Source organism: Equus przewalskii, chromosome 2 (assembly GCF_037783145.1).
Source record: "Equus przewalskii isolate Varuska chromosome 2, EquPr2, whole genome shotgun sequence".
Lineage (NCBI taxonomy): Eukaryota > Metazoa > Chordata > Mammalia > Perissodactyla > Equidae > Equus > Equus przewalskii.
Genome location: NC_091832.1, coordinates 40,849,021 through 40,862,017, shown reverse-complemented (window position 1 = coordinate 40,862,017; position 12,997 = coordinate 40,849,021). Strand labels below are relative to the sequence as shown.

The window sequence follows — 12,997 nt, the reverse complement described above, 5'->3', positions numbered from 1 at the left end:
TTCATTATGTCGGGCAGTTCAGCCTATGAGGAGTTTTTTCCATCTTATACTTAGGAGTTGCAATCGCGCGTTCGAAATGAGGGCAATAGGGATTTATTTTGCCTTATGAAGGACACTCATGTATACTCCTTTGAATTGTTAGAGCACTCCTATTTACATATATAGATGCATAATATTAACACGTAAATATAAACGGTGTCATTGTACTGTGTTAATTTGTTTTCCCTTTTCAACCTGAAAAGATCTGTAAGATGTCCCAACCTTCAGGCCCATCAGAAGGACGTCAATTATAAAAATTGACGAGTGTAGTTTTCAGTCTTGCTGAAAATGTCACAGAGAAGCATAAGATACTCGCACATTTCCACGCCGATTCCCTGCTTCAGCAGCGCAAATTGGGTTGGGATCTTGGAATGAAATGCTTAAATAGATTAAACATTAAGGTCTCAAATCAGAGAGCAAAGGCTAAATGCGAACCATATCACCGTTTGAGATTGTCCAGATGCTGCTTGACAATATATTTGTCCTTGTCATATTACTGCTACGGACGGAAAAGTCTGTGGTTTTTTCCCCCCGAAAAACTAACATTTAAGATTAAAGCAACAATACTAAAGTTATCAAAAAGGTTCCTCGCTTAAAATGGGGGCATTTTATGTAAACAAGAAATAATTGTCAGCCCATATTCAGGGTCGGTCTCTTTTATATTTTGCTTATGAAAGGAAATCAGATATTCTCATAAGACAAAAGCGGGCATTTGAAACACTTTGGTAAGAGGAACTGTGACTTGAGGCAACCTCTTTGAATACTCCATAATGGATCAAAACACAACCGCAGTATGAACTGACTGAGTTCTAATGCATGCAACCCTTTCGTGTAATTTCACGTGTAGTTTAAAATCTAACAGATCAACCGCTATAAAGTGATAATGGTTCGTAGAAGCCCCTCTTCTCCAAAAAGACCCCTCTTCTGTGTTCTTCTAATACACCTGCACACCTTTGTCAGACTCCTATCTCCAAAATGCTGTAATCTGTGTGTGTGTGTTTGGCCTGCACTTGGGAGCAGGGGTTGAGCCTTGGATCTTTTTATTTCTAGCGCCTACCAAAGTGCCTGGCAAATAGTACGCACTTCATAAATGAACTGAACCATTAATTAATTAATTTCCAAGTTTTTTCGCTTTCACTCATTTATTAATAACTCGAGTCCCTACATAGGCCCAAGACACTGTGGGGATGGGCAGAGATTGAATTCAATATGAATACTACACATGTAAGAATGCAAAAAGGACAGACTTTGGATCTTCCTGGAAAGCAGAGACCCACTGGAAACGGTGCGAGATGACCGGGACGCAGCAGCTCCCCACTCCTCCCTCAGGGCCCACCATCGACAGGCTTAGTGCCGGCTACTTTAGTCTGGACGAGAGAGCGAGAGCGAGGGCGCTTGGGAGAAGCCTCGCCCAGCGGCGATAGATTAGTCAGGCCTCAGGAAGATGGCGTCCTCGGAGCAGGCAGAGCAGCCGAGCCAGGTAAGGGGAGCGGGACTGCCGTGCTGTGGTGGCGGGGACCCCGGCTAGAGGGGGCGCTCGGCGTGCGGCTGGGAGCCTGGTGGGGACCCTGCGGCTCGGAAGCCGGGGGCCCTGACCTCTTGCCCCTTCCCGGGCCCCGCCCCTCCCTAGGTCCTCGCCGCGGGCCCCTCCCCCGGTGACCCCTCTTTGACCACATTCCCGAGCCGGGGCTCCGGGGCGCCCGCGGGTTCCCACTTCCCGCTTGCTGGGCCCTCGAGTCCCGCTTGAGCTTGGCCGGGTCGGAGGCGGGACCCTCGAGAAGCCCCCAGCTTTGAGCTGCGAGGGCCCCTCCTTGAGGAGAGGGTGAGAGGCTCGATCGTTCTCAGGTTGTTCCTTCCCGGGAGGGGCCTGACTCCGTCAGGGTTCCCACTCCAGCACGGCCTCAGCCTCCCTGGGTGGCGCCGGTGCCAGCCTCTTCGTCTTTAGTCACCTTTGTGCTCCCCTTGCCTGCCAAGTTGGAAGGTTGGAAATGTACTCGCACGCTCTCAGTGCGTTGGTAGGAAAGGGACTCACTGAAAACAAGGGCCGTCACCAAGCTTTTGGCTGAAGATCCGTCCTTGCTTCCCAGAGTTTGGTTTTCTCGGCCAAGGGCGCCGCTCTAGCTTTTTAGCCAAATCCCAGTCCAGTAAGGGGATTATGAGGACCAATGCTCATGCCTGTATTTCTGCTGTCAGGAAGCGGTGGATGATAAGGCCTCTGAAGGGGTTTGTAGTCCAAGGTGGGGTGAGGAGGATGGGGTAAGCTGTACCTTACATTTACTGAGTGTATCCCGTCATGCTGAGGACAAATTTTGTTTATTATCTTGTTTAATACATATTAGAACCTTGATAAAGTTCAGGCTGTTAACCGCCATTTCGCAGAAGTGGCTGCTAAAGGCCTGTAATATGCCCCAAATCACATGCCTGATTGAGCTTGGATTTGAACCCAGGTGTGTGGTCAGCCATACACGTTTAAATTTGTTAGGATCAGACAGAGGAAGAAGAAAATGGTTTCAATCTGGACCTCATCACTCATCTCTCACTTCTTTGTACCACCTGTGGACTTTTCAGTAGCCTGCTGGTATTTCACTTCCTTCCTAGGCAGAACACCACTTAGGGTTTCTTATTGTTGTATTCTTCATGATAAGCCTGTTACAGGAATTGCGCATAGAGTTGTGTGTTCCCCAGACCAGCTTCCATTAGCAGAGTGAATGATTCAGAAAGAGGATGTCTGGATTGTAAAACATGGGAGATAACTAGGGCTGATTCTGGCCGCCTCCCTGTCAGAAATTCTGGAGTGTGGGGAGTTTCCAGGGAGGAGGGCCCCTCCACTCTTGCCTTACCCCACTTAGCTTGCTGAAATGATGAGGCTCCTCAGAATCTGGGCTTCTCTGAACTGTTACATGTTAGGAATGCCCACAGGCCAGGATTAAAGGGGGCCTTCAGTCTCTGATTCTTCTAGGACGCCTAATTTTCCAGTGCTGTGACGGTTACTAAAAATCTTGCTACTTGGAGCCATCGTGGTGCCTAAGGATTCCTTCGGTTCTGGAAATTGTCCTCTATGTCCTTGTAGAAAGGATCTGAGGTCCTTTAAGGGGGCTTGGCCGGCACTTGTTTGTTTTTCGGTTCTGCTTCTCTTTTGCCCTCTTTTCCAAAGCTGGTAGAGATGGGATTTCATCAGAATATGCTGGCAGCCTGGGGAAGAACTTGAACTCTTCATGCTAAATTCTGTCACTAAGAGTATGCTGCAAATGCGCGCTCTTTAAGTGAACCAACTCTCCTTAGTACTTTGCTTATCATTTTGAGTCTTGTTCAGCTTGGTTTGCCATTTCTCTCGTTGAAGCCAAGTGGAATTGAACGAACTGTGTGGATAATTCCCCCAAAGCTGGTTTGTATGTGAGAAGAGCTGCATTAGACCTATGGGGCTGAGCCAGTATTCTGTCTCTTATGCAGAGTTTGCTAGTTCCCTTTGTGGCATCAATCTCTGATTTCGAAAGATTAAGAATGATTAACCCACCCTTTCTTCCCTTGAGGGGCAGTGTAGAGGAGTGGTTAAAAGTGTGGGCTCTGAAGCCATTCCCACTGGCTCCGAATCCTAGCCTCACTACCTACCAGCTGTGTGATCTTGGACAAGTGACTTAACTTCTTTGGCCTTAGATCCTCCATCTGTAAAGTAGGAATAATACTAGTGCCTATCTCATAGGGTTGCTCTGAGGATTAAATAAGTTAGCTTAGGGGCCAGCCCAGTGGCGCAGTGGTTAAGTGCGCACGTTCTGCTTTGGCGGCCTGGGGTTCACCAGTTCGGATCCTGGGTGCGGACATGGCACCGCTTGGCAAGCCATCCTGTGGTAGGCGTCCCATATAGAAAGTAGAGGAAGATGGGCATGGATGTTAGCTCAGGGCCAGTCTTCCTCAGCAAAAAGGAAGATTGACAGATGTTAGCTCAGGGCTAATCTTCCTCAGGAAAAAAAAAAAAAAGCTTATTTTGGAACAGTACCTGACATAGTGTGTTATGTATTATTATTGTTATTCCATTCAATAAACTCTGGATTTTCACTCACAAATGATCTAAACCTTTCCTTAAGCCCTATTATAATGTCTTTTGAGGTATGATTTTTCATATGTTGACCACCAATCCACTAAAGTTATTCTTTTATTCTGAGGTGATTTCCTTGAAATTTAAAGGAACACCCTGAATGGTGGTGTTTATCGTAGCTGTCCCTTTGTGACTTTTAGATTGCAGTGATATACTTACTTTTTCATAATGGTATAGTCTTTTTGGTCTATCTTCAAGACAGTCTGTTGGAATTACATTTATTGTTTCATATCCTTGTTCTGTTTTCCCCGCATTAGTCTATTTTGCATTGTTAATCTCTTATCAAAGTCCTTTGTAAGTCTGTACATGTTATCGCCCGTAGGAAGGGGAAATGTTATCCCTCTTTCTCTGGTTTCCCACCAACTTCCCTGTGTTCAGTGAAGAGCAGAGGCATGGTTCCATCTGATTGTTTGATGGTTATTGAATATTATTGCAGAACATAGATTTCAAATCTGTTGAGGTTGACTGGATATGGTAAATTTTGGATTGAGAAAACAGAAGCAGGGAAGGGAGAAGAGCACAGTGAAGACGTTATGGAGTGGAAGAGCACGGCTTGTATCCTGACAGACTGTACTTTGAACTCCAGCACTTATTCGCTCTTGGGCTTGTCACTCCACCTCTCTGAGCCTCAGTTTTCTTCTCTGTAAATTGAGAGTAATAATAATTACCCTAGAGGGTTACTCTGAGGGTGGATGAAATCACAGATGTAAAGAGCATCTGGTGCATAGTAAGTGCTCGGTGATTGTTAGTTTCTTTCTCCAAGTGTCTACATGTGGTTGTGGGAGTCTACTGAACTCTTGAATAACAGTAGTTCAAACAAGATATTTTGCCCCTCAACTTTTTGTTTTGAAAAATTTCCAACCTATAGAAAACTTGAAAGAATAATATGGAGAATTCCTTTAAAACTCCCATAAAAACTTCACCAAGATACACTGTTCACATTTTGCTGAATTTGCTTTATCTCACTCTCTTTATATTCTTTTTTTTGAAGGATTTGATAGTAAGTTACAGACATCATGCTACTTCATCCTGGAATATTTCACTTTGTGTCTCATAGAGTAAAGTTATTCTCCTACATAACTATAATACCATTATCACGAGAAATTTAGTGTTGATAAAATATTGTTGTTTAGTAATACAGTCCACATTCAAATTTTCCAAGTTAAAAAAAACGAAGATCCAATCAAGAAACAGAGATTGCACTGATTGTCTCTTTAGTATGCTTAATCTAGAACGATTCCCTAGCTTTTACATTTTTTTAAAACTTTTTACTGAAGTTTAACATATACCCAGAAAGTATACAAATTATGTGTTCAGCCTGATGACTTTTCACAGAGTGAACACACTTGCGTAACCAGTATTTAAATCAAGAAATCAGGGCTGGCCCCGGGGCCCAGTGGTTAAGTTCGAGCACTCCGCTTTGGCTGCCCAGGGTTTCACTGGTTGGGATCCTGGGTGCTGACATGGCACCGCTCATCAGGCCATGCTGAGGCAGCATCCCACATACCACAACTGGAGGGACCCACAACTAGAATATACAACTATGTACTGGGGGGATTTGGGGAGAAAAAAAAGATCAAACATTACTGGGACCTCAGAAGTCCCCTGCGTGTCCCTCCCGTCATTATCTAGCGCCCCCTCCCCCCCCCCGAAAGGTTGTCCCTTTCCTGATTTAAAATCCGTGGATTAATTTAATAGCTTATTGAGTGACAAAGTCCTTGTGGCTTAAAACTTTACTGTGGAATTCCAATAGGTGTGTTGTGGTCAGTTTAATGAGCTTTATATATCTGTGTAACCACCACCACAATCACGATCAAAACAGTTCCGTTATTCCTAAATGTTTTCTTATGCTGCTTCCCAGTAAATCCTAGCCTTTGGCTTCAGGAAATCTGAACTGCTTTCTATCACTATAGATTATATTTGTCTTTCCTAGAATTACATGTGAATGAATTTATAATGTGTGTATTTCTTCTGTCTCACTTCTTTTGCTTAGAATAATGGTTGTGGAATTTATATTGTTGTGTGTATCAATAATTTATTACTTTTTATTAGTGTGTAGTATACCATTGTATACGTATACCACAATTTGTTGATCTAGTTGCCAGTTTATGGACATTTGCCTTTTTTTAATTATCTATTGCTGCCTAACAGTATCTCCACAAACTTAGCAGGTTAAAACAACACACATTTATTGCCTCACAGTTTCTGTGGGTCAGGAGTCAGGACATAGGTTAGCTGAGTCTCACAAGGCAGCAGTCAAAGTGTCTGCTGGGGCTGTGATCTCATCTGAGTCTCGATTGGGGAAGGAGCTGCTTCCTAGCTCATGTGGTTTTTGGCAGCATTTAATTTCTATGGATTGTAGACTGGGGACCTCAGTTTGTTACTGGCTGTCAGCCAGAGGCCACCCTCAGTTTCTTGTCACATGGATCTTCCCAACATGGCCACACTCTTCCTCAAAGCTAGCAAGAGAGAGTCTTTTAGCAAAATGGACATTACAGTCTTATGTATTGTAACCACATATGTGTAATTAAGTGCATTCTGTCACTTTTGCCATACTCTGTTGCCCAGAAGCAAGTCACAAGTCCTGCTCACACTAAAGGGGACAACACAAGGGCATGAATACCGGGAGGTAGGGATCATGGGAGTCAGCTTAGAGTCTTTTCCCCTCGTTATTGGTTCTAGTTTGGGGCTTCTATAAATATTCATGTATAAATGTTTGTGAAGATATATATTTTCGTTTTTCTTGGTAAATACCTATGAGTGGAATTGCTGGGTCATATGGTAAGTGTATATTTAGCTTTATAATAAATTGCCTAAGTTTTTTGCAAAGTTGTACTATTTTTCATTCCTACCAGCACTGTGTGAGCATTCTGGTTGTCCCATGTCTGTCTTTTTAGTTTTAGCCATTCTAGTGAGTGTGTAGTGGTATTTCATTGTGGTTTTAATTTACATTTCTGTGATGACTAATATAAGCATCTTTTCTTGTGCTTACTGGTAAAGGCTGAGGTTCGTTTTTTTTCCCATATGGATATCAGTTCCAGCATCATTTGTTGAACAGATTACCCTTTCTCCATTGAATAATCCTGCCACCTTTGTTAAAAATAAAAAAATTACGTATACATAGGCCAGGTTCTGGACTCTTCTGTCCCATCTATATCTTTATCCTAATGCAAGTGAAATACTGCCTTGATTGCTGTAGCTTTATAGTAAATCTTGAAATCAGATAGTGTAAAATCTTCTGGCTTTATTATTTTTCAAAATTGTTTTAGCTGTGGTCCATTGCATCTCTATATAAATTTCAGAATCCATTTATCAAGTCTTACAAAAAGGCTTGCTGGGATTTTTGGGGGGATTATGTGGAATCTGTAAACCAGTTTGGGAGAGAATTGACATCTCGACACTGTGGATCTTCTAATTCATTAACATGGTGTGTCTCTCTGTTTAGGTCTTTGATTTTTCCAGTAGTGTTTTGTAGTATTAAGTCTACAGATCATATATACATTCTGTTAAATTTCTCTCTAAACATTTCATTTTTTGCATGCTATTGTATTTATGGATTTTATTTTTTAATTCCATTTTTGATTGTTTAATGCTAGTATACAGAAATAAAATTGAGTGTGTGTGTTTGGCCTTGTATCTGCAACCTTGTTAAACTCACTTATAATTCTAATAGCTTTTTTGTAGATTCCTTATGATTTCTGTATAGATGATCATATCATCTGCAGCTAAAGACAGCTTTACTTCTTGCTTTTCAGTTTATATGCTCTTTATTTTTCTTGCTTTATTGCACTTTTTAGGACTTTTAGTCCAATGTTAAAAGGAATATTGAGAGTAGGCATTCTTTCCTTATTCCTGATCTTAGGGGAAACGCCTTCAGTCTTTTACATCTAAATATGATGTTAGCTATAGTTTTTTTGAAAGGGCTCTTTATCAAGTGGAGGAGATTCAACTCTTTAATTTGCTGAGTTGTTTTTTTTTTAATGTGTTTTGAATGTTGTGAGGTGCTCTTTTTGCTATCTGTTGAGTTGATCCTATTGTTTTCCTCCTTTATTCTGTTAATTCTGGTGATTTATGTTGATTGATTCTTCAGTCCTAAACCAATCTTGTGTTTGTTGGATAAATTCTACTTGGTCATAATATGTTATCCTTTTTTTTTTTTTTTGAGGAAGATTAGCCCTGAGCTAACATCTGCTGCCAATCCTGCTCTTTTTGCTGAGGAAGACTGGCCCTGAGCTAACATCTGTGCCCATCTTCCTCCACTTTATATGTGGGACGCCTACCACAGCATGGCTTGCTAAGCAATGCCATGTCCGCACCTGGGATCCAAACCACAGAACCCCAGGCTGCTGAAGCGGAATGTGTGAACGTAACCACTGCGCCACTGGGCCAGCCCCAGTGTGTTATCCTTTTTATATTTTGCAGGGTTTGGTTTGTCAGTATTTTGTTAAGGATTTTTACATTTATGTTTGTGAGGAATATTGATTTATAGTTTTCTTTTTGGCATGTGTGTGAAATCTTTGTCTGGTTTCAGTATCAAGATAATGTTGGCCTCATAGAATGAGTTGGGCATTTTTACCTTTCCTTCCGTTTTCTGAAATAGTTTATATAAGATTGGCTTTTTTTTTTTTTTCCTTAAATGTTTGATAAAATTCACCAGTGAAGCTACCTGGGCCTAGAGTTTTCTTTTAATTTTAATTATATATTTAGTTTATTTTTTAGGTATGTATTTTAAAGTTATGTTTTAAATTATTTAATTTTTTTTTTTTAGGATTTTATTTTTTTCCTTTTTCTCTTCAAGGCCCTCTGGTACATAGTTGTATATTCTTAGTTGTGGGTCCTACTAGTTGTGGCATGTGGGATGCTGCCTCAGCATGGCTTGATGAGTGGTGCCATGTCCATGCCCAGGATTCGAACTGACGAAACACTGGGCTGCCGCAGCGGAGCACAAGAGCTTAACCACTTGGCCTTGGGACTGGCCCCTGTATTTTCAAAATAGATATAAGGCTATTAAACTTTTCTGTTTTTTCTAGGTTCTGTTTTGGTATGTTGTAGCTCAAGGAATTTGTCGTTTCAGTTGTCAAATTCATTGTTTTATTAAAGTTTTTCATAGTGTTCCCTTGTTATCTTTTAAATGTCTATAGAATATACAGTTATTTCCCCTTTTTCATTCCTAATATTGCAAATTAGCATCTTCTCTTTATTGATTGATCTGGCTAGAAGTTTATCAATCTTAATGCTCTTCAAAAAACTAGCTTTTATTTCACTGTTTTTTCTCTGTTTGTAATTGTTGTTTCATTGATTTCTTTCCTTCTATTTATTTTGGATTTCATTTGCTCTTATTTTTCTCACTTCTTTTCTAAAGTCAGTACTTAAAACTGTAAATCTCCCTCTAAGCACTGCATTAGTTGCATTCCATAAATTTAGATATGTTGTGTTTTCATTTTCATTCAGCTCAGAATATTTTCTGTTTTCCCTTGTGATTTCTTCTTTGACTCATAGATTATTTATAGAGGTCTGTTGAATTTCCAAATGTTTGGGATTTTTCTAGATTTTCTTCTGTTAGTGATTTCTAGTTTAATCCTATTGTGGTCAGAGAACATACTCTTTTTTTTTTTTTGGTGAGGAAGCTTGGCCCTGAGCTAATATCTGTTGCCAGTCTTCCTCTTTTTGCTTGAGGAAGATTGGTGCTAAGCTAATATCTATGCCCATCTTCCTCAATGTTATACAGGACGCCACCATAGCGTGGCTTGACAAGCGGTGCTGGGTCCACACCGGGATCCGAACCTGTGAATCCTGGGCTGCCAAAGTGGAGAGCACAAACTTAACTACTATGTCACCAGGCCAGCCCCAAGAACATACTCTTTTAAAAGAGCAAAATCTTTTAAATTTGAGATTTGTTTTATGGTCTGTCTTGGTGAATTTTCCTTATGAACTTGAAAATAATGTATATTCTTCTGTTGCCACGTGCAGTGTTCTACAAATGTCAGTGAGGCCGTGTTGGTTGACAGTGTTATTTAGGTCTTCTGTATCCTTACTGACTTTTTGATTAAAGAGAGAGGATTATTAAAGTCTCCAACTGCAATGGTAGATTTGTCTATTTTTCTTTTTAATTATGTCTGATTTACTTTACGTATTTTGAAACTCTTAGTGTGTGCATGCTTATTCAGGATTGTTATGTCTTCTTGATTGAGTTTTATTTTTAAAATGTCCCTGTTTATCATTAGTACTATCTGTTATTTTGAAGTTGTCTGAGATTGATAGTGCCACTACAGCTTTCTTATGATTACAGTGTTTGCGTGGTGTATTATTTTCCATCCTTTGGCTTTTTACCTAAGTGTGACTTTTGGTTAAAGTGGGTTTCTCATAGACAGTATACAGCAAAGTCTTGTGTTTTCCCCTCTGCCAGTCTCTGCCTTTTAATTGGAGTGTTTCATTTACACTTGAGGTAAATATAAATATGGTTGGGCTTAAGTCTGCCATCTTGCAGTTTTTAAAATCTGTTCTTTGTTTCCTGTTTTCTTGTCTTCTTTTGAATTGAATTAGTTTTTAGGATTTCATTTTCTCTCTGCTATTAGGTTAGCTGTACCTCTGCTTTTTTGTTTGTTTGTTTGTTAGTGATTGCTCTAAGGTTTATAATATGTTACTTTATCACAGTCTACTTTCAAATGGTATTATACCAATTCACATGTAATATAAGAACCTAACAACAGTATACTTGTTTCCCCCCCATCCATTATACTTTTAGTGTCATAGATTTTACTTCTATGTATGTCATAAACCCCACAGTATGTTTTAAATTATCTTTTTAAAATAAAAGCATGTGTTTATTTAAAACATCTTTTATGTTTACAAACATATTTACCATTTCTGGCATTCTTTTGTGTAGACCACGTTTCCATCCAGTGTTGTTTTCCTTCTGCTTAAAGAATTTATTTTACCATTTTTTGTGGTATAAGTATACTATTGAGAGATTCTTCCAGCCTTTTTTTCCCTCAAGAAGTCTTTAGTTTGTATTCATTTTTGAAAGATATTTTCACTGGATATAGAGTTCTAGGTTGAAGGTATTTTTTCCTGTGGGCATTTTAAAGTTACTATTCTGTTGTATTTTTTTGACTTGCCTAGTTTCTGATCAGAAGTCTGAAGTCATTCTTAATCTTGATTAATATCTGTAGGTAATGTTTTTTTTTCTTGCTGCTGCTAAGATTTTCCCTTTTTCATGTTTTTTTTTTTTTCTTTAGCAATTTGATTATGATGTGCCTTAGTATGCTTCTGTGTTTGCTCTGCTTGTGGTTTGTTGAGCTTCTTGGATCTGTGAGTTTGTAGTTTTCATCAAACTTGGAAATTTTTCAGCCGTTATTTCTTCAAATGCTTTTTTGTTTCTTTTTTCCCCTCTCTGCCCTTCATTCTGGTCAGTTTCTGTTGCTTTGTCTTCAAACGCACTTACCTTTTTTTCTGCAGTATCTAATCTGCTGTCATTTCTATTCAGTGAAATTTTTATTTCAGATATATTTTTCATCTCTGAAAGTTCCACTTTCTTTTTATACCTTACATTTCTCTCCTTACTATATCATGTTTTCCTTTAAATTCCTTTTTAAAAAAATTGAGATATAAATGACATACAGCACTATATTAGTTTCAGGTGTACAACATAATTTCATATTTGTATTTTTTTAAATTGAGTCAAAATCTTGAATAAAGTTTAAACACCTGTCTTAATGTTTTTATCTGCTAATTATTTCTTCTAATTTTTCTTCTCATTATGAGTCACACTTTCCTGCTTCTTGACGTGTTGAGATTTTTGATTGGATGCTGGATGCTGTGAATTTTACATTGCTGAGGGTCTGAATTTTGTGGTGTTACTTAAAGAGTGTTGAGCTTTGTTATGGTGGGTAGTTAAGTTACTTTTGGTTCTTTTGATTCTTTCATGTCCTGTTTTTAAGCTTTGTTAGGGTGGATCTAGGGTGGCCTTATCCTAGGGTTAATCTGAACCCCGTACCAAGTCATGGCCTTTCCGGGTCTCTACTGAAAGCCCTCACTGTGCAGTGCGGTTGCTCCACTCTGGTGCTTGGGACTCGTGAGACCTGTGAGGGTTCTAGGAACTGGTCAGCTCACAGCTTCTTCGTCACTCTTTTTTTCAACCTTGTGGAGTTTTATTCTATGCATGCACAAATTTTAATATTCGGTAGAGACTGAAGGGAACCTCTATGCAGATTTCTGGAGCTCTCTTTCTACATAGCTCTCTCCTTTCTGGAGCTCTGTCCTGCAACTTTCAGCTGCCTTAGCCACCCTGAACTCCAGTCTCTGTTTCCTCAACTCAGTGAGACTGCCATGCTCTGCTGGGACACCCGTCTTCCTCTCCTTGGTCTGAAATATGCCTTCAGTAGAAAGCCAGGGCAATCTTAGGGCTCGTATCATTTGTTACCATTCTGTCAGGAATCACAGTCCTGTACTGCCTGCTGTCCTATGACTGCAAACAGTTGTGTCATTTATTTTATTTAGTTTTCTAGTTGTTTGCAGTGGGAGGGTAGATCTGGTTCCTAATTACTCCATCATAGTCACAGCAGAAGTCTACTGGTAGATTCTGAGCAGAGGAGTGACATGGTATAACTTCTGTTATCTCATCTCATCCTGAATATGAGGTGATGGTGTTATTCCCATTATTCCCATAGATGAGGAAACTGAGGTTCAGAGAGGTTGAACAACGTCCCCACAGTCGCTCAGTTATTAATGCCAAAGTTCATGCACTTGTCACTGTACCAGTGCCTCTCAAAAAATATTTATTGAATTGAATCTTATTCTTCCCAGCAAAGAACTATAGGCCAGAATGGCTTAGGACATATCCAGAGTTACATAGTCACCTGGCAG

General features: G+C 40.1%; 1 protein-coding gene across 2 annotated transcripts in view; it reads left to right on the top strand.

Moving 5' to 3' along the window:
- Nucleotides 1-1,408: 1,408 nt before the first annotated feature.
- Nucleotides 1,409-12,997, top strand: part of PEX14 (peroxisomal biogenesis factor 14) — a 130,046-nt gene continuing 118,457 nt past the window's right edge. Inside the window, exon 1 of one of the 2 annotated variants that reach the window (XM_008522104.2) lies at nucleotides 1,409-1,519. In XM_008522104.2, coding sequence (XP_008520326.1) covers nucleotides 1,484-1,519 — 36 coding nt within the window. In that variant the 5' untranslated portion in view covers nucleotides 1,409-1,483. The remainder of the gene's footprint in view (nucleotides 1,520-12,997) is intronic. The other variant, XM_008522105.2, reaches the window with a different exon arrangement.